We start from the raw sequence: 22,148 nt of genomic DNA on the forward strand, positions 1-22,148 counted from the left end.
CTCTCTGCGTATAGCAAATCCATCAGAGTAGACCAGGTTACGCTACAGTGATGAAATGCCACAATCTCACTGGCATCAAACAGTAATAAAAAGACTATTTCTTGTCAGGTAAACTGTCCAACAAAGGCTGGATGAGGGCTTGGCTCAGGTAAATCACTGAATGTAGGCTGTCAGAGGCCAGGTATCCTCTCTCAACCTAGCCATTCACTTGGAGGAAGGAGTCTGGTCCGTTAGAAGAAAAGGACAGTCTCTCCTCAGCACTGAACTGTTCTGTCTCACAAATATTGTACATAATTCTGCTCTTTTCCATTAGAACTATTCTTGTGGACTTACCTGTCCATAATGAAGCTCCCACCACATGTCCAGTGGGCTCAGGACTGGAAATACTCAGAGAGCAGCCTTCATGATTATCACAATAGTTTTTCATACATTTGAAGGCAGTTAGGCCATTCTCCTGCCTTCTTCCCCAGGCTCCCCCCAGTTTACCTCCTCATGACTGTCTTCTAGACTTTTTGCTCTCCTCATCAGTTGACTTTCCTCAGAACGTGGTAAAGCTTTGTGTCTCCTCACGCCGGGTGTCTAGTGTGGAATCCAGTTTTCCATGTCCAATCTAATCTTGGCGGAGCTCAGTGGAGCTTATCCACTTACCCTCTGGGGCCCCACGTTTGGAACTCTGGAACTTCAGATTGTGTCTTTAGTTTTGTGGCTACAGCCACAGAACCCTGAAATTGTATAGTCACTATTCACCGGACTGTAAACTCCAAGATGGTGGGGCCTGACTGTTTGACTTGTTGTAGTGTCCCCTTCACTTGGAAAAAGGTCTGATAAATCGTAACGTGTTGACTATATACACTTACTCTTTTCCTCTGCCTCCTTTTTCACTTGTATTATGAAGTCCTGACTCCATCTTGTCCTGACGTAATTAGCTTTAGGACTCAAGTACAGGTTATATTCATTTCTTAAATTTGTTCCAGCATATAGGTATGAAAGACTATTGCAGGAGTCAAAAAATGTGTGTTTGACACCCAGCTCTGATTATATCCTTCAGTACCATGTTTGAGCCCCTCTAAGCTGCCAGGTGCCATGGATACAATCATGAGGAAGACCAGAGGCCACAATTCCACTGAGTAGGTTAATTCAGGCAAACCATATAATGACTTCAGACTGTACATTCCATGAATGCAAGGCTCTTTGGGTGTTTTATCATTCTAGTTTTCCCAGAAATGAGATCATGCCCGGCAGATAGTGCTCAGTAAGTATTAGTTTAATGACTATGTGGACTTCTAAGCTTTGGTTAGCTCTTTCGTATCGGAGTTTGCTGGGAGGGCATATGTAGTTTGAAAACTTAGCAGCTCTTTGTTCCATTGTCTAGTTTTTGTATTTCCTCATGTTGCTTGATTGATATAATGAGATTAAAGAAAGGTGTGAAATTTGTCTGTTAATCCTAAGGGAGTACAGGTTATCTAAGGTTGTAGAACACTATTCTAGATTAGTATCCATCTGTTAGTTACCATACTTAGACTCCCATTGTTCATTGAATCCAGCTACGCCACAAGTTGGTGAGACTTTGTCACATATGCTAATGAAGCTCAGATATGTGAAACCTATCCTACACCTCTGAACCAACTAGTCTGGAAACCATCCAAAAAAAAAATGAGATTAGGCTTTCCAGATTTATCTCTATGAGCAGTCCTGATGATCAGTACCCTTTCTGGTGCTCCTAAACTACTACTAGAGTAATTCTGTTCTGCAATTTTGCTTGTACCTGCTTAGATGATCTATATAATCTCTTTATTTACCTTGGGCTACACTCCATTTTGCCAATGACTCGTAATTGTTTATATCTTAAATTCTTTTCCTCAAGGAAAAACACAGGAAGTAGAGCTGAGAAATCTTTTTCTTTCATGGTGTTCTAGCATCAGTTTCTAGAAGGGGGCTTACCTTCTCTTGATCTTGTGCTGATCTTTAGAAAGCCATTTTTCCTTTCCATGTATGAACATGAGAAATAAGGCAATCAGGTATGAGAGACTGACATATGATTTTAGGAGCAAGTGATCTGTATGAGCCTCATGGGAATTTGGGACTGAGAGGGTATGCAGAGAGGGGGTGTGGTTGTGAAAATTGCATGGAGATGGACAGGGAGGCAATCGGAGTGATAGTCTTGTGTGAGGCATGAGCAATATGGCATTGACCAACCATATCCCTCTGCTCACCTTTAGTCATGAGAGCACAAGCCTGGAAGAACTTGAGGGATCATTTAGGTTATGACTGACACTGTCAGGTCAAACAACTACTAGATTATCTCTGGTTTCTAATTTGAAATATCTACAACGAAAATTCTCGTCTCAACCTCTGCAAGCCACTTGCATGTTTGACCACCCTCAGTGCCTACACAATTGTTGCTCTGTTTAGCTGGAATTCTAGCTACGGTCCAAGCCCTTAGAAGAATGGAACCTCTGTGGGTTAGAACTGCCTTGGTGGCCTGAGAAAGGCAGTCCTGGGAGGTGTGGAAGGATAGTACGTGGGAACAGGGGTGTAATGCCCAGTTTCTAGTAAGAATACATAGGACTTCAGGGTCTCATTTTATTAGGGACGCTCATCACAGAGATCTTCATCCAGGAAGTCAAACACCTTGGTTCTACTAGTGGCATGCCAGGACCTAGGGAACACCTTGAACATGCATCTTCTTTCTTCTGAACTGGTCCACAGACATACTGAGTGTCCAGAGGGAGACCAGCAGGTACTGGGGTTGGGGTATGGTCTCTGTTACCTGGTCAGAGGGGACTTAAATGTGCCTTCGGGTTAAATATGAAAGAACAAAAGCTTTCCTGAAAGGCTTGAGGAAAAAGCCTCTTTAGGATAAACCAGATATTTCTTAGCCTCTTTTTTATACCCAGCAGCACAGTTTCAAGCACAGTACGGGTCATGCATGTCAATCAGGGCAGCAGCATGAACTCAAAACAGCCTGCAAGAAGTTTTTAAAAGAGCCTCCGGAGAAATCTCTGCAGCCAACCAGCCAGAAAAGCAAAAGCCCCCCGGCTTGGAGTTGGCACAGCCTCCCTGTCAGGTGAGATGGGCTACATGAGGAACACAGGCGTCCCCTTCTGCCCCTGTTCTGGAGGACAGCCCCCAGGCCCCGCAACCTTCCCTCGCTGCTCTGCAATCACGGACCATCATTGCCAATACCCACTGACCATTTTCTCCGTCCCAGCCCTGGCTGAAGTGCTTGACCTAGAAGAATCTGGTGAATTTCTGCGGCAATAACAGAAGGCTGGCAAGGGCTATTCTCCCATCTCACAAATGAGAACATTGTCATCTAGGGGCAAGAATGCCTTTCCCAAAGAATAAAGGGCAAATCCGGTTCCTAGGTCTGCACAGTACTCCAGTCAGGACTCCTAAGCCCCTGCGAGGAGGCAGGAGCACACACAGGTGGTCTGTACCGGGGAGGGGCTGACACAGAGGGATGCCGAAGACACAGGAACACCTGAGAGAAAGACGATGGTAGCGGCCCTTTCTGGGTTCTCAAAGAGCCTATGAGATATGTGCAGATCAGGATTTTATGGAGTCCTGGGGGTTGGAAAACTGCCTCCAACTTTTTGAGCTCTGAAAAATCAAAATGCTAGAGGGAGAGCGCACAGAAGGGATCAGCTCATGGGGGTGAGTGAGGGAGGTGGCAGGAGGGGACGAGCGCCTGCCCAGAGAGTGGAGGTGAGGGTGGGGGCAGCCAGGACTGGATGAAGCTGACCATGGCATTCTTCGTTGTGGTTCTAATTCAGCACAGGAAGGAAGGGAGACTACAAAGGCCCATTTATAACCATGCTCCCATCCATGGTGTTCAGCCTGCAACTCTGGAGAAACATCTGACCCCGGGTTGATTTCCACTGCAAATGTCTCAGGCTGTCTCTGAGTCTTATCCTTGGATAATGTAAAATAAGCTATAGGACCCACTGTGACTGTGTACCGAGGACATTTTCATTTTGCATCAGTGCAGCCAGATGAAGCAATCAGGGTGACCAAATTTGGGACTAAAGATTGGACAAAATATTATGGTGTTGGCCCACGATAATGGTCAAGGCCAAAGCGGCGGTGGATGGGCTATTTGTGAGGCCGCATATACCGAATTGAGATCAGTAAGTGAGAAGTGGGTGTTTTTTTTTCTTCGTTTCTTTGCTACCAGGCTCTAGCAGCTCTGTAGTTGTCCCAGCTGCCACAGTCGGCCCCACACTACACACCTTCTTCCCAGTGATGCCACAGCTGGGTGGTAAGTTACTGAAAACAGGAGTACCCTGGGGTGGGGGGGCACAAGGAAAGGCCTGGAAACTCCACCTTGGGTCAGAGTGCTCCTCAGAGGTTCAGATGGGGTTCAGATGTCTCAGTATGACCCAGACCATTTCCTCTTCCTCAGAGGCCCGGATCCAGATTGCATCAGTTGGGCCTGCCCCTGTTCCTTAGAGGGGGTTAGTGGTTCCAGGCCCTTGACACACAAATCATATAATCTTGCTGCTGATAAATGGTTCTGCAGACAGGATGACTCACACTGTCCTGCCCAGCTGGCAATTTGTCTAGCGTTCCCTGTGAAGCCCAGTCTACACCCTTGTTTTCAAAACCCTACAAAACCGGGAAAAATTAAAATCGGCCTTGATAGAAGGCACTCACGAACCTGACTAAAAGTGGGGATTCTGGAGTTAAACTGCCTGGTTCAAGTCCTCACCGTAATGCTTAAGTGCAGGAATTGGGACAAGTCAGGTAATCTCTCTGTATCTCACTTTCCCCATCTGTACAATAGAGTGGCCACTTCTTGGGATTTGGAATGAATAAATACACTTAAACATTTGGAAGAGGGCCTCACACCGGAATTAAATGTCAGTCATTAGTAAGTGAAAACATCTTCTGGGGTCAAAGCTGATCAAAGTCTCAACATATCCATTTTCCTTTCAAATTCTCCACCCTTCATGGACTTAATAGGGGGGGCAGTTTGGGAAAGTAGGGAGGGATGGGTATGGGGGTGGGGACAAAGTGGGGAGGACAGTAGGGTGATAAGGCCTGATTGTTTTTCAAGATTCCTTATCTGAGAGGCAAGATGGTACTGCGGGAAAGGATAAGCGTGACCTTATCTTGACTTCCATGCCCTCAGCTAAGTGGGAGGAAAACAGAGCAGCCCCAGCAGACTCAGCACCTGCTAACCAAATGGCTCATGTCCAGTCTATTGCAGGAAATATGGGCGGGTGAACTTGCTGATTCTCAGAAAGGACCCAAGATTCAGAAGAATGGATTAAAGATGTGAAGAGCCCTGACCTTGGACATGGAGACTCCTAGAGCTTTAGGCAAACATCCTGTACCTAGCCTCTCTCTCCTCACATAGAGGAGGGAGGAAGCAGCAGCACTGGAAATCCTCTCCTGGCATGATCGCTGATATTCTGTTGGGTAGGCCTGGGATTGAAAGAATGGACTTAAACCAAACTGGGCAGCCCAGGTAGTGGGTCTGAATAGATTGTGAAAAGGGAAGCTGCTGAGTTATTAAAGAGAACATTTCGGGCCTTTGTGGGGCTATGATGGTTTTTGTAAATAAACATAGGAGGTATGCTTTATTGTTCATCCTTTTTTACCTGTGGGGAGTAAATAAACCACATCAAGTAGCTCCTCAGCCCCACACAGCCACAGAAGACTGAGCTGGCACCTAGCTATGAAGGTTCCTGGTCCCCTCACTGCCCACTGAAATAGAAAAATCCCTCCCTTTCCAGAAGTCTGGTGGATTAGAACTTCAGTGATTTAGGCTCTAGACTAGATCCACTCCTCCCCAAGTCTGAAACCTTTGGGCAACCAATTAAACTTCTCTGGGCCTTTCTCTTCTTATTTATAAAATAAACTCTGGTAGTCACACTGGAAACGGTGGTAGAAGGACCAGAAGATGTAGTGAAATTGTATAGCTTGGGTGTGTCTCTGCACCACTAGGGGCTAAACAAAAGTAAATGGAGGTCCCTAGTGACTCTGTTCATTCAAAAATCCTTTTTCAGCTGGCAATACAAAAAAGAACTCAGGACAGAGATTTTCAATAGTGCCTAGATACCCTTTGGCTGCTCTGTAATTCTGCACTGGGTTTGTAAACAGAGGCCATGTTCTGGCCAATCTTTGTGTGCAGAAGTGATGCAGCATATCCTTCCTTGGAGATGTAGTTAAGTACCTCCTCCCTCTTTCTTCCTTGCTATGGCAATCTTGGAAACTGTTTTCCAGACAGCATATTTATGAGATCCAAGAGGGCCATTGAACTTGCACTATGTTTTATGTGACTGAGAAATCAACATTGTGCTGAGGCACTGAGACAGAGGACTGCTCTGTCGCTGTACAGCTTAGCGGTCAGTACCCTGAGTCAGAACAGAAGTTCTGGGCAGTGAGAGGTGGAGATGCAGGTTCTATCAGCTTTCCAGGAATTTGCTTTAGGAGTTCTAGCCATTCTGCTCAAAACCTTTTAGATATCTCATCTCCTAGTGGGGAGGGGACAAATCATCCTAGACAGAAAGTTTGCTTTTGCTACAAAATGCATTTATTTCCAGACAGACAAAATTCTCCAGCTGCATATATGAGTACATATTCTAAGGTCCTTCAGTAAATGTCCTGTTTGTAAGAGTCTTTTCTAATTATTAAAATGCATACCAAACATTTTTGTCTCTTAAAATATAACTTAAATAACCTGCTAATGTGTAAGCTGTAAGTCTGGTCACGGACATGAGTGGCGTGAGGGATCAACACATCATCCCACGCTGAACTTTCACAAGTCCTTGGGCAGCAAGCCCCTGGCTCACCTGCTGTTTGCATGGACAGCTGCCCTTGTGGCAGTGAGCCCTCTTCTGTGGACAAAGTTAGTGGAGACAAAGAAGCATGATATATGCAACATGGAGAGGCATTTCACAGAATGCAAACACCATTCAGGTACATAAGTGGTCCGGAGCATGAACGTTCAGTGCATATGAATCTGTTTACACTAGCCGGGCGCGTGGCACCGTCTCACTGGGCACTCAATAAATATCCGTTCAAGTGAGGGTAAGAGAATAAGCTGGAACAGTTGTCTTGGTGCCCAATGCCCAACATCTGTTTTCAAGACAGGGCTTTACGCTGTGAGTTTTGTTTCTTCAGAGTAAATCATTCTGCTTGGAAAGCCATTCATTTCCTTACCTTCAAATACTTCATTAGCATTTACAGACTTCTTGCAGTCTGCTGGTATCCAGTGCTCACTGGCTTAAGAAGAGCACAGGATGGCCCAGACCAAGTCTTGATTTGCCTGTTGAAGTGAAAAGCCGGTTGGCTCAGAATTTCTAGGATCGAGTTGATTCTTCACACCTTCTCTTGTGTTGGTTCCTTCTAATATCCCAAGCCCAGAGGAACCGTGGAAACTCCTAGGTTGAGCAGTATACTTCTTCATAGAATCTCATTTCGGTATCCACTCTTTCTAGCACCCTGGCTTCATGAGGACTTGAAAGAGCTGACATCCTGACCTCCTTTCCACCTGCGCTCTGAAGGTAAGGTTCTTGTTCTAAGGCTGATACTGGGGAATGCCCCACAAAGGAAATTCCTGGAAAGTCTGGATCTGCTTGTGATTCTTTATCATGCCTTTCATTCCCCATAAGGCTAAGGTTGCAATTCTGGAGACACAAAGGAAAAGTTTCTAAATTCATCCTGGTTAATCATAGGAAGATGTCCCTCATCAATTGGGGTTAAAACTGGCTCTTCCTTAATGAAGTCAGGGTCGAAATTACTGACATCTTCTCGGGATTTCTGTCAAAAGGAAACAAGGGTCAGATTTTAGGCACAGGAGGCTTTCTCCTCTTCCCTGGGCCTGCACCCTCTCCGGGGAGGTCAGAAGGGCTCTACGGCCCTGGGAGCCGCAGTGTTTACAGTTAGGACCATTAGGACTAAGCGCGTTGTAGTAATTCTGCTGTGCTGTGTATTGTTATGGGCATTTGGGAACCCCCCACTTCACTAACCCCATGGAAATCTTGCCGAGAAGGCCCGCCTCAGGCCAGGAGGCAAAGCAATTACTTTGGTCACCTGATCCAGCCCTCTCAAACACCCTTTAGTTGGCATTTCACCAAAGTGCCACTTCTCAACGGGCTCTACTGAGGGACACACACACTTGGTTGTCAACAGAGTGTAAGTTCACACTTGGCTCACCAATTGCTTATACACAGGACTCTAGGTTTGAAGAGATTTTCTTGAAAGACGTGGAAGCACAGAGTTTAGGAAGCAACTGCCTCTTGCTTTACTTACCAGTTGGCTTCCTGTTGTCTCGCTCCCAAAGCCTTCCCTCCTACCTGAGGCATTGGCAGGGAAGGCCTGGTAAAGGAAGTGGCTTGACAGCTGGGTGCCTGGTGCTCAACCTTGGGGGCTGTTACAGATTAAGCTGGCTGTATGTTTGGAAATGTTGATATTTTACATCTTTATAAACTAATGCTGGAAAGCTCACTTCTGCCATTGTTAGGTAAGAAAAATGAGAGGTCTAATTGAAGATATGTTTCTGCTTTCTCCACTGTGGATCTCTTGACCCAAAGCCAGAGCTAGACCACCCTCAGGAGTGCCCCCTCAGCTACCTTGCTTGGGAAGGTACCCCTGGCGTGCCTGGTATTTCTCGAGTCAAAGGGATTTGGCCTGAGGTCTGGGCAGCAGTAGCTGATCCAGACCCAGGCTCTCCAAGCCAAGGAGCCAGGTTCAGTGAGATGGGTAGCATTTCATGCCTTTTCTACTTCCTTGAAGGCTTGGGAAAGGTACCGGGGGTGTGTGAGGAAACTTTAAGAACGATGAATTTCTCAGCCCCAATCTTTTGGGGAAACCTAGAAAGTTTTAGGTCTTTTACACTCCAGAAAGTTTAGGTTAAGGGAGAATGGATTCCAGAGCAAGAGGTGAAAAATTTGAGAGAAGTAACCTGGAAGGAGAGAGAGGCTGCCTCAAGGGCCAGCCTCCTCCTGGGTGAGCCCACCTTGCAGGGGTGAGGCTGAACTTCTGGTTCAGTTATTCCATAGGGGACAACAGATTTTGGTAGAACATGGAGACATTTTAAGAAAGAGGAAAGTCTACTCTGATGGTCTTAAACACTTACGATTCTGGGTCTGAAAGGTGGTTCTACTTGGCGATGGTTTAGCTGGGCCCAGTCGATTTCCTTAAAGAAAGGATGTCTCAAGATGGCATGCTCTCCGCCCTGCGTAAGGCTGCCCAGGCGCATGGTGGGGTTCTTGGTCATGAACTGAGAGGGGAAGAAAGAGAGTCGATCATTCAATAACATACAACAATTAGGTCACAAGATGGTAGACATTAGCCCTGGCAGAGGAGACTGTGTGAGGCTTTCTGGCTGATCTTGCTTAACTGGCTGAATTTTCCATTATGGGCACCGCCAGCATGAGTCATCCCTGAAAGGCGCAATTGCTTGTGTGTATTTATGGCCTTTGCCACTTCCATTTCAGACGTGGCCGCTAAAATAAAGCTGAAGGGTCCAGTTTTCTTCACTGTAAATACCATGTATTTTTCTTTCCCTTTTAAAGAAAAACTCTTTATAAAATAGTGTGCCTTTCTCCAACACTGCAGTTGCCGACAGCCCACAGCTTATGAATAGGGCTACTTTTAAGAACAGCTGTGCCATTTTCTGAGGACCTGACCAGTCGGCCAGGGTTCCTACTCTCTGACAAGACCACAGAGAGAAGAGTGAGGGTCATTATTTCGAAGATCTGTGGGAAGAAGCTGTGAGAGTAAAAAAACCCAAAGTTGGCCACTTTTCTTTATGCAACAAAGATGCTCTCTTCTCCTACCCTTCTATTTTGAAATGGTGAATGACTAAGAAGCTTCCTACGTAGACCATTTAAGCAATGTGTGTAGATAAATCCTCTGTATATATACCAATCGGGTAACTTCCCTTAGGCTGAGCTCCTATCAGGATATTTGGAACTAAATCATCTTTGACAAAAAGGCCCGTAAGGTGTTCTGATCCTGTCCAAACCAAGGATTTGCACAGGATAATTTGCTTTTCAGGGCCAGAATGTGATTTTTCAATTTTAAAGACACTCAAGCTGATTTAAAATAATAATTCAAAGTAAAAATGGCCTTGGATTAAGAAGTTTTGTGGTAACGTTTAAATCAAGTTATCTTTAACCAAGTTTGATCTGTGAGAACTAGAGAAAAGCTCTCGCTCTGCTGTGGAATATTCAGAGTAAATAAAAAGCCTCTGTGGTTGAAGGCAGTGTTGGGAGGCAGCATCCCAGCCTGGCCAGGGGTCGAGAGCTGCAAAGCCTCCACTGGTGGCCCTGGGGTGGGGAGAAGGCTGCAGAACTCCCTAAGCGTAGCTGACAGGAGAGACCTCAGAACATGCTGAACAGCCCTCCAAGGGAGCCAAGAAAAAATGCAGACACCAGTGGGGTTTAACAGCTTTTCCTCCCTCCTACGGACAAAGAATTCAGGGCCATAGGTGGGGTTGGAGTGCAGATGCAGCCCGAAAGTCTGAGGGGCTTTCAGAGCGGCACAGGTCCAAGCATTTAGCTCAGTTCTGTGACAGCGAGGTGTTCATGCTGCCTAGGTTCTGTTGGATCAGCCTGTGCACTCAGAAAGGAAGGGGGAAATACGTACACAAGAGAAACAAGCACGGGGATCCAATCCCTAATAGGACAGACATCTATTCTAAGAGCTCATTAACAAACAATGCTGCAGAAAACCTTAGAGTACAAGGATGGTAGAACAGACCCCAGTGGCTTGTGGGAAATTCCCAGGCCTGCCAATGAGGAGAGCAGAGGACATCTTGTGAGTGTGCGGGTACAACTTGTTCTTCTGGGCAAAAGGAACAGTGCCTGGCTCTCGCTGCCAGAGTGGCAGAAGCCCAGTGTCCAGCAGACTTTGTCCATTTTTCTTTTCCCCAGGCACTGAAGCCAGACTTCCAAGGGGCACTGTGGAGAGGTACTGGGCGTGAGGGAAAGGAGACCAAATCACGGCTGTTCTTCCTCTAAATGCTGCATCCCTGGAAAGGGAGACCGTCAGAATAACCCTTTCACTAGCCGGATACCTTCTCTTGGGTTCTGGTAGGTCCTTCTGAATAACCAGACAGTTTAGTTTTGACTTTTAGTATCTTGTTCTGAGCCCGTTAGACACAGCCATTCTCCAGTATAAAAGGGGGATCAATTTACAAAGGTTTATGTGGTGTCTAGTGCATGCAAGGCCGTGTACCAGCCGTTGTGGGGACAGAGATGGCAAAGACAGTGCCTGTCCACGAAGGAGCTGATCGAGTGAAGGGGGAAGAGGCCAGCAAGCTTTGTGGCAATCACAGCTGGGTGAAATGAAAAGAGAAGGTGTGGCGGCTTTGAAGAGGGGCTGGTCACGACTCCTCAGTGGCACTTGACAAGAGAGGAGGGGGATGAAGGGAAAGAACACAGGCCTGAAGGAAGAAGACAGTCGTGCCCAAAAGCCAGCACAGGTGCAGAGGAACATACAGTGTGGTGTGACTGGCGCCGGGGGAGGGGTGGAGAGCCGGGAGGGCTAGCCTATGGGAGCCACCAGAGTCCTAGAGAGAGGTGAGTGAGGCTCCAGCCACAGTGTACTGGGTACGTCCTGAAGGAGGAGGTAAGATTATTGGTGGCGGGTGGACAGTTAAGAGGTGGAGAAAATAGCTGAGAGGACTGGACAAGTTCAGAAACAAGCAAGGTTTCTGGTTAGTGGGAAGGCAAAGACAGGAGCAAGTCCTAGAGGGCTTGCGGAAGAAGAAGGAACACAATCCCCACTGGCTGGCCTTGCAGTAAGGGTGAGCAGGAGTTCAGGGTCACACGGTCTGCTCTGGCTGACTGCTGGAGGGTTGGTACTGGATAACCGACATCAGTAACAAAAAAAGGGCAATCAATTACTGGTAGCATTAACCACAGAAGCAGTAACATTAGTAATAGCAGTGTTTTGGGGGAATGGAACAAAAACATCCAGCATTTCTCAAGACCTGACAGGGTGCAGATCTGGGAGGCTGAGCTCAGCTTTGCATTTGAAGTGTGCAGACATCCCCATGGAAATGACTAGTCAAGTAAATCCAGGGTGCAGGCAAGGATTAGAGATCTGTCTGAGATAGCAACATTTGGTGAGAGGGTAAGAGATGAAGCTGGTAGGGCAGGCAAGACTAGGGAAAAGAGAGTATAGAAGTAAGACCAGCCCCAGGCCTCAGACATCTTATTTGGCTCACACAGCATGTTTTAAAATAACTTTAATTACTTGTCAAATATTTAAAAACTAGGAAATGTCATTTAAGAGTCAAGTTTTTCACTTTCTCTTAGAAAATAGAATATTCTAGAACACTAAACTTGCACTGGTTGATATACAGGGCCTACAGTCCAGCAGTGGCTGCTTTTTCAGATGGAGCATATGATTCCTGGTCAGCCACATGCCCCACCACTCCACACGGCCTCACAGCTAGCGGGCTTCACTCACTGACTTTGCATGGTTCTGAGCCCTGGCACAGGGACAGAAAAGCCAGGGCAGGGCTTCTGGTTCAAGATGGCAACCTAGGAAGACCCCAAACTCACCTCATCCCTGGACATATCAAATCTACACCTATTTTATAAAGCAGTTTTCCCTGGAGAGGAACTGAGGGCTGACCGAACAGCTTCTGCACAACACAAGCTAGATGGAGACAGGGTAACATGCTCATAAAGCGAACAATCAATGTTGCAAACCAAAGTGGGGAGGAATAGTATTGAGAGACTTTGAGTATATTCAATTGCCCTGGAGCACAGAAAAAAATCATTTAAGAGTACAACTAGAATATAAAGCATTCAGCCCTAGAAGCTTGACAAATGGCAGGAGACATGCTAGAAATCTCTCCAGGCTGGAGGGGCTGGCGAGTATTATGAGTGCAGTCCCCCTCCACCTTGGTAGCATGGAGAGGAGCAAGGTCCAGTGCCCTAGTGAGCCTGACACCTCGGTGAACCCCAGGCCCTTGGTCTGGGGTAGCCCCAGCAAGGCAGCCCCCAGGGTACCTGTGGTCAGCACTTACTACAGTTCCAGACTTCCTGCCTAGGTGACACAGCACACCATACCTGAGACACTCCAGGCCACACGACTTTGCTTCCAGGTGACTTGCTAGGGCTCCCCCAGTACAAAGTGCTCTGGGACCTTCTAACTCAGTTCCAGCAGCCCAACCAGGGCCCCCCTGTTAGAGTACCTTGGGCAGCAACAGCCTTGGCTACAGGTGCCTATTGTGCCGAATACTTGGGGACCCCCTGGCTTGCACCAGCTTCAGCTATCCTGCTAGAGTGCCGCCTTCTCTCTGGGAGGGCCCCAGCCCATGCCAGCTGTCCTGCCAGGGCACCCTCTGCACAAAGAGCTGCAGGACTGTCTCAGTCCAAACCCACTTCAACTCCTGCCATCCCAATAGGGCACCCCAACATGGAGTGCCCCAGGACTCCCAGCCCACCCTAGCCTCTCCAGTGAACCAACCAAAGTCACCAGGTATACATAGTCTATAGGGGAACAACCCTACAACAGACCATTCCTTCAGCTCTAGGAGAAGTAGCTATTCTGCTTAATTCATAAAAATTAATGGAAAGTCAAGCAAAATGAAACAGAGGAATATGTTCCAAATGAAAGAGCAGGACAAAAACCTCAAAAAAGAACTAAATGAAATGGAGATAAGTGATATGCTGATAGAGTTTAATGTAATATAGAGATTTTCACTGGACTGAAGAAAAGCATGGAAGAAATGAGGATTTCAACAAAGAAATAGAAAATATTAAAAAATCAGCTGAAAAATAAAGGAAAAGTACATGAGAGGGATCAATAGTCCATTAGCAGATGCAGAAGAATGGATCAGTGATCTAGCGAATGATAAAGGAAAACCCCAAGCTGAACAGCAAATAAGAAAAAAGAATCTTTAAAAATGACAAATTAAGGGATCTCTTAGCATCAAGCAAACAAACATTCGCACTATGAGGTCCCAGAAAAAGAGGAGAGAGAGAGGGACAGAAAGTTATTTGAAGAAGTGACAGCTGAACACTTCCCTAACCTGGGGAAAAACACAGACATCCAGTTCCAGGAAGCAACGAGTACTGCAAACAAGATGAACCTAAGAAGGCTCACATTATGACAAGTAATTAAAATGTCAAGGATTAAAAATAGAGAATTTTAAAAGCAGCAAGAGAGAAGCAGCTAGTTACTTACAAGGGAAACCCCATGAGGTTATCAGTTGTTTTTTTAGCAGAAACTTTGCATATATCATGCTACTCTCTTCTGGCCTGCAAAGTGCTGAGGTAAAAACCTAAAACCAAGAATACTTTAAACAGCAAGATTACCATTCAGAATTGGAGACAAAGAATTTCCCAAACAGAGGTTAAAGAAGTTCATCAACATTGAACTGGCCTTACAGGAAATGTTAAAGGGACTTTTTTTTTTTTTTAAGATTTTTATTTATTTATTTGACAGATCACAAGTAGGCAGAGAGACAGGTGCAGAGAGAGGAGAAAGCAGGCTCCCTGCTGAGCAGAGAGCCCGATGTGGGGCTTGATCCCAGGACCCTGGGATCATGACATGAGCTGATGGCAGAGGCTTTAACCACTGAGCCACCTAGGTGCCCCTTAAAGGGACTTTTTTAAGTGCAAAAGAAAAGGCCATAATTAGAAGAAAATTATAAATTAAAAAAAAATGTAAAATGTGACTACATATATATAAAACATGGAATGGGGAGTAAAAAAAAATTTTTAGAATATGTTTGAACTGGGGCGCCTGGGTAGCTCAGTCAGTTAAGTGTCTGCCTTTGGCTCAAGTCATGATAACAGGGTCTTGGGATTGAGCCCCATAGTGGGCTCCCTGCTTAGTGGGAAGTGTGCCTCTCCCTCTACCCCTCTCTCCCCCTCTCCACTCGTGCTCTGTTTCTTGCTTTCTCTCTTTCAAATAAATAACCCTATTTTTTTTATTATGTTCAGTTAGCCACTGTATTGTTAGTTTCTGATACAGTGTTTAGTGACTCATTAGTTGCATATAACACCCCATGCTCATCACAACATGTGCCCTCCTTAATATTTAATATCCATCACCCTGTTACCCCATCCCCCCACCTTCCTGCCCTCTGATACCCTCAGTTTGTTTCCTGGGGTTCATAGCCTCTCATGGTTCATCTCCCTCTCTGATTTCTCCCCTTTCGGATTTCCCTCTCTTCTCCCACGGTCCTCCGTGCTATTGCTTATGTTCCACATAAGTGAAACCATATGATAATTGTCTTTCTCTGCTTGTCTTACTTTACCTAGCATAACTTGCTCCAGTTCCATCCATGTTGATGCAAATAGTGGGTGTTCATCCTTTCTAATGGCTGAATAATATTCCACTGTCTATATGTATCACATCTTCTTTATCCATTCATCTGTTGAAGGGCATCTCAATTCCTTGGCTATTGTGGACATTGCTGCTTTGAACATTGGGGTGCATATGGCCCTTCTTTTCACTACATCTGTATCTTTGGGGTAAATACCTAGTAGTGCAATTGTTGGGTCGTAGGGTAGCTCTATTTTTAACACCTTGAGGAACCTCCATATTGTTTTCCAGAGTGGCTGTACCAGCTTGCATTCCCACCAACAGTGTAAGAGAGTTCCCCTTTCTCCACATCCTCGCCAACTTTTGTTGTTTCCTGTTTTATTAATTTTTGCCATTCTAACTGGTGTATAAGGTGGTTTCTCATTGTGGTTTTGATCTGTATTTCCCCGATGGCTAATGATGTGATGTCTCCAAAGGCAAGGGAAACAAAAGCAAAAATGAACTTTTGGATCTTCATCAAGATAAAAAGCTTCTGTACAGCAAAGGAAACAGTCAACAAAACTAAGAGGCAACTCACAGAATGGGAGAAGATACTTGCAAATGACATTACAGATAAAGGCCTGATATCCAAGAATTTTAAAAAAAGAGTATGTTTGAACTTAAGTGACCATCAACTGAATATGGACTGCTGTATATTTAGGATGTTATATGAGCCCCACACCAAAACTTATATATAGGGATAAATTAACAGTTATACCATAATAGTAGGGAACTATAACACCCCACTTATGTCAATGGGTAGATCATCCATTCAGAAAATAAATAATAAAACAAGGAATGACACATTAGACCAGATGGACTTAACAGATAAATATAAAACATTCCATCTCAAAACAACAGAATACACTCTTTTCAGACAACAGAATACATTCTTTTCAGGTGCACAAAGACTATTCCCTAAGATAGATCACATTAGGCCACAAAACAAGTCTCAATAAATTTAAGAAGATTAAAATCCTTCCTATATCTTTTCTGACCACAACAGTATGAGACTAGAAATCAATCATAAGAAAAAAAAAAAACGGAAAAAACACAAACATGTCAAGCTAAGCAACATGCTACTAAGCATGTAAGAATTAATTTTTAAAAAACCTGAAGATAAAAATACAGTAGAACAAAATCTTTGGGCCACAGCATAAGCAGTTTCAAGAGGGAAATTTCTAAAAATACAGGCCTACTTTAAGAAACAAGAAAAATCTCCAACTATTTAAACTTATACCTAAAGGGACTAGAAAAGGAAGAACAAAGCCTGAAGTTAGTAGAAGGAAAGAAATAATTAGAGCAGAAATAAATAAAACATAGACTATAAAAACAATAGGAAAGATCAAAGAAACCAAGAGCTGGCTCTTTCAAAAGATAAACAAAATTAATCAACCTTTAGCTAGACTCCTTAAGAAAAAAAGGACCCCCAAAAATCAGAAACAGAGAAGTCACAACTGACACCATATAAATACAAAGAATTGTAAGAGACTACTACAAAAAAAATTATTTGCCAACAGATTGGACAACTTAGAAGAAATGGATAAATTCCTAGAAACATATAATCTTCCAAAACTGATTCAGAAATAGAAACTCTGAACAGACCAATTACTACTAATGAAATTGAACTAGTAGCCAAAAAACTCCCAATAAACAAAAGTCCAGGACCAGGTGGTTTCACACATGAATTCTACCATATAGTTAAAGAAAATTTTATATCTGTTCTTCTCAAACTATTCCATAAAATGAAGGAAAGCTTCCAAATACATTCAATGAGGCCAGCATTACGCAGATACCATAACCAGACTAGACAGTACAGAAAAAGAGAACTATAGGCCAATATCCCTGGTGAACACAGATGCAAAAGTCCTCAACAAAATATTAGCAAACGGCATTCAACAATCCACTAAAAAGTTCATTCACCACGATTGAGTGGAATTATTCTGGAGATGTACTGATGGGTCAATATTTGCAAATCAATTAACAAAATGAAAAAAATCATATCTCGATAGATGCAGAGAAAGCATCTGACAAAATTCAACATATGTCATGATAAAAACTCTCAACAAAGTGGGGCTAGAGGGAACATGCCTTAACAAAATAAAAGCCACAGGGGGCACCTGGGTGGCTCGGTGGGTTAAGCGTCTGCCTTTGGCTCAGGTCATGATCTCAGGGTCCTGGGATCGAGCCCCACATCAGGCTCTCTGCTCAGCAGGGAGCCTGCTCCCCGCCCCGCCCCTCGCCTGTCTCTGCCTACTTGTGATCTCTGTCTGTCAAATAAATAAACAAAATCTTAAAAAAAAAAAAAAAGGCTTGTGGGACGCCTGGCTGGTTCAGTCCTTTAAGCATCTTAAAAAAATAAACAAACAAACAAAATAAAGGCCACATATAAGAAACCCTCAGTTAATGTAAGTCAGTAGGGAAAAACTGAGAGCTTTTCCTCTAAGATCAGGAACAAGACAAGGATGTCCACGCTCACCACTTTCATTGAGCATAGTACTGAAAATTCCAGTGGCAGCAATTATCAAGAAAAAGAAATACAAGGCATTTAAATTGTCAAGGAAGAAGTCAAACTGTTACTATTTGCAGATGACATGTTAACTACATATAGAAAATCCCGAAGACTCCACCAAAAAAAGCCTATGAAAAATAATAAATTCAGTAAAGTCGTAGGATGCAAAATTAACGCACAGAAATCCATTGGCATTTCTTTTTTTTTTTAACGATTTTATTTATTGATTTGACAGACAGAAATCACAAGTAGGCAGAAAGGCAGCAGAGAGAGAGGAGGAAGCAGGCCCCCTGCTGAGCAGAGAGCCCGACGTGGGGCTCGATCCCAGGACCCTGGGACCATGACCTGAGCTGAAGGCGGAGGCTTTAACCCACTAAGCCACCCAGGTACCCCCGTTGGCATTTCTATATACTGCTAACAAAGTAGCAGAAAGAGAAATTAAGAAAACAATTCCATTTAGTATTGCATCAAAAAGAATAAAATCACTAGGAATAAACTTAACCAAGGAGGTCAAAGACCTATACTCTGAAATGTATAAAATATTGATGAAAGAAACTGAAGACCTCACAAACAACTGGAAAGATATTCCATGCTCATGGATCAGAAGAACTAATATTGTTAAACTGTCTACACTACCCAAAGTGATTTACAGATTTAGTGAAATCCCTACCAAAATATTAAAAATTTTCCCACAGAACTAAAACAAACAATCCTACAATTTGTATGGAACCGCAAAAGACCCTGGATAGCCAAAGTCATCTTGAGAAAGAAGAACAAAGCTGAAGTGTCACATTCCCAAATTTCAAGATATGCTGCACATCTATCAAATGGTATGGTACTAACACAAAACCAGACACATACTTCAAAAGGCCAGAATAGAGAGCTCAGAAATAAACTCATGCTTATACAGTCAATTAATCTATGACAAAGAGGTAGTGCAATGGGGAAAAGACAGTCTCTTTAATGGCTCTGGGAATACTAGATAGCTACATGCAGAAGAATGAGACTGGACCACTTTCTTACACCATATACAAAATAAACAAATGGGTTAAAGACCTAAATGTCAGACCTGAAACCATAAAACCCCTAGAAGAGAACATAGGCAGTAATTTCTTTGATACTGGCCTTCACGACATTTTTCTAGGTATGTCTCATTAGGCAAGGGAAACAGAAGCAAAAATAAATCATTGAGACTGTATTAAAATAAAAAGCTTTTGCACAGTGGCGAAAACCATCAACAAAATGAAAAGGCAACCTACTGAATGGGAGAGGATATTTGCAAATGATATATCCAATGAAGGGTTAGTATCTCAACTATAGAAAGAACGTACACAATCCAATACCAGAAAACCAAAAATCCAATTAAAAATGAGCTGAGAACTTTTATAGACATTTCTCCAAAGACTTACAGATGGCCAATAGACACATGAATAAATGCTCAACATCATTAATCATCAGGGAAATTAAAATCAAAACCACAATGAGAATCAAAAACACAAGAAATAACAAGTGTTGGTAAGGATGTGGGGGGAAAGGAACCCTCACACACTCTTCGTGGGAATGTAAATTGGAACAGCTGCTGTGGAAAACAGTATGGAGTTTCCTCAAAATGTTAAAAACAGAAACACGAGGGGCGCCTGGGGGGCTCAGTTGTTAAGCGTCTGCCTTTGGCTGAGATCATGATCTCAGGGTTCTCGGATCGAGCCTTCCATCAGGCTCTCTTCTCCACAGGAAGCCTGCTTCTCCCTCTTCACTCCCCCTGCTTGTGTTCCCTCTGTCACTCACTCGCTCTGTCAAATAAATAAATAAATAAATAAAATCTTAAAAAACATAGAAATACCATAAGACCTCATAATTCTACTTCTGGGTATTTACCCAAAGAAAACAAAAAAAACCCCACAAATTCATAAAGCTAGATGCCACCTCTATGTTTATAGTAGCAATATTTACAACAGCAAAGATATGGAAGCAACCAAGTGGCCACTGAGGTGAATGGGTAAGGAATGGTATATATGTACATTGAGATATTCCTCAGCCATAAAAAGAATGAGACCTTACCATTTGTGACAACACTGTGACAACATGGATGGACCTAGATGGTATTATGCTAAGTGAAAGAACTCCAAGAAAGACAAATATCATATGATTTCAATTATATGTAGAATCTAAAAGTTAAAACAAAAAGCAGAAACAGACCCATAAAAACAGAACAAACTGATGTTGCCCGGGGGGGTGAGGGATTGGGGGAGGTCCTGGGGGGGATGGGCAAAATGGGTGAAGGGTAGCGGGAGATATCGAAGGAAGAAGTCACAGTGATAAAAGATAGCAGAGCGACCCAAATCAGTAGTATTGTAATAGTGTTGTATGGTGACAGACGAGAGCTCACCTTGTGGCAAGCAGAGTAGAACACAGAGACTTGTCAAATCATTTATGTTGTACACCTTCAACTACCATAACACTGTGTCAACTATACTTAAATAATTATTAAATAATTAAATAAATTTTTTTAAAGGCAGGAAGGATGAATACCATGAAACAGAAGCCAGGACAGGTACCACTGCGAGGAGGAACCTTAGCCTCTCTTCACAACTACTGCTCCAAAGATACAAAGATGGGGAGTTAAGGGAACATTTATCACTAGCCCAGTCCTGAAAGCTCTGACGGTGCATCCTGTTAGAGGTGTGCAGGGCTAGGAGAAGGGGGACTTGCTGCCCTAGGCCAGGCACAAGACTCTCCCTACATGCTGCATTCCCGCTGCCGTGAAGTGATGCATGATCCTTCTTGCAGAAAACGTTCCTCTGTTTGCTTATGTCCCTAATGGGACCCAAATGCTGAACAAGTTACCAACAATGTTTGAAGCAATCATCCGTCCATGTCTAAGGTCACACATAAACCTGCCTCGCCTCAACCGACATTTTCCCCAACCGAGGTCCAAAAGTCAGCCAATGAAGAAAAGAAAGTGACTTCAGGAAAGATTCTGGACACATTTACTAAAGGAAGCAGAATGTTTTCTAGGGTCAATAAAAGTGCTTTATAAGCTGCAAAGAGTTAAGTGAGAAGGTCAGGGTGGAAAATCTGCTTCCACCCCGAATGTGTCAAGGTAACTGGAGAGCGAGGGGTCAATTCATCAAATGCATTCAATTCGTATTCTCCTTCCTTTTGGGGTCCTCATTAATGTGGAATTTCACTACCGAAGCAATCAGAGATACATAGAGGCTTAACAGTTCTTTCACGGCTGCGGAAAAGGTAGGTCTACAGGGGAAAACAGATCTGTGTCCTCTTGAAGGTAGCTCTCCAGTGAAACATAGACCAGGCTTGTACAAGAATGTCCTGGCAAGCCTCCTGCACACCAAGGAAAGGACAGAAGAGCTCCTTTGATGGGGGGCACAGAGGTTAACTGGTTAGGCTCTGCAGTTTGACTCTGTGTGTTCGTGTACCAGTGAGCTGTGTGACCTTGCACAAATTTCTTACCTTCTCTGGGCCTCAGATTCCTCAATTATAAAACGGAGATCTTCCTGTACTTCATAAGGCTGTTATGACAAGAAAATGCCTGGCACAAAACAAGCCCTCAATAAATGCATTAGTAAGCATCTTGTTAAACCATTGTAGGTCCATCCTGTTCCACCTAAAGCCAGAGGCATGGACAGCACACCTCAGAGAGTGAAGTCTGATGGCAGCCTTGACCCCGAGGCTCATCTGGCTTTCCCTGCTACTTGACTTTGTGGCCACGAAAGACACAACAAGGTCTGTTTCTGCTTTCACAGTTTCCAACAGTGGGGTTGTTAGGATGGTCTCTGGAAAATAGTTTTTTCTGACAGCAAGGATTTAAGAGACCATCTTAAAATAAGAAATACAAGTAACAGTCAGGTTTTGCTATTCAGTTGTATCTGCTTGAACACAGAAGGGAGATACTGAGTGCAGGATGAAGGGTACACTGGGGCAACTTCTTTGTGAACCCAGTGCCGGGGGCAGCACTCGCATGTCTGGTAAGCTCTGCTGTGCCCCAGGAGGCTTTGGTTGTCAGCAAATGTTCCAGAGGACAGACTTTAAACTAACCTTGTATAATAACATCTCTTGAGAAAACAGGATCCAAATGTACTTTGAAACTCATTAAAATGTAGGCAATGGCTATTTTTTCCTCTTTCAAAATCTGTCTGATTGCAGAGGAAGATGACTGGTATATAAATAGACCAATTAGTCTAATAAGATTTTCTTCTAGGAGGGAGAAAACACTGTATTTTCTCTAATAGTTGGATTTGGCTGTTGGACAAACAAAATGACCTTCTCCTTTCATTCAATTTCAGACCAAAGAGCAGAAAGTGTTAATGCTGGCAAATCAGAAGGGAAGGGA

At 44.0% G+C, this 22,148-nt stretch overlaps 1 protein-coding gene across 1 annotated transcript in view; it reads right to left on the reverse strand.

Moving 5' to 3' along the window:
* Positions 1–7,500: 7,500 nt before the first annotated feature.
* Positions 7,501–22,148, reverse strand: part of PRKCH (protein kinase C eta) — a 225,851-nt gene continuing 211,203 nt past the window's right edge. Inside the window, exons 13-14 of the mRNA XM_032875251.1 lie at positions 9,089–9,232; positions 7,501–7,770 (exon numbers count right to left, since the gene is read on the reverse strand). Of these exons, the coding sequence (XP_032731142.1) occupies positions 7,624–7,770; positions 9,089–9,232 (291 nt within the window). The 3' untranslated portion in view covers positions 7,501–7,623. The remainder of the gene's footprint in view (positions 7,771–9,088; positions 9,233–22,148) is intronic.

Source organism: Lontra canadensis, unplaced genomic scaffold (assembly GCF_010015895.1).
Source record: "Lontra canadensis isolate GAN:19392208 unplaced genomic scaffold, GSC_riverotter_1.0 scaffold55, whole genome shotgun sequence".
NCBI lineage: Eukaryota > Metazoa > Chordata > Mammalia > Carnivora > Mustelidae > Lontra > Lontra canadensis.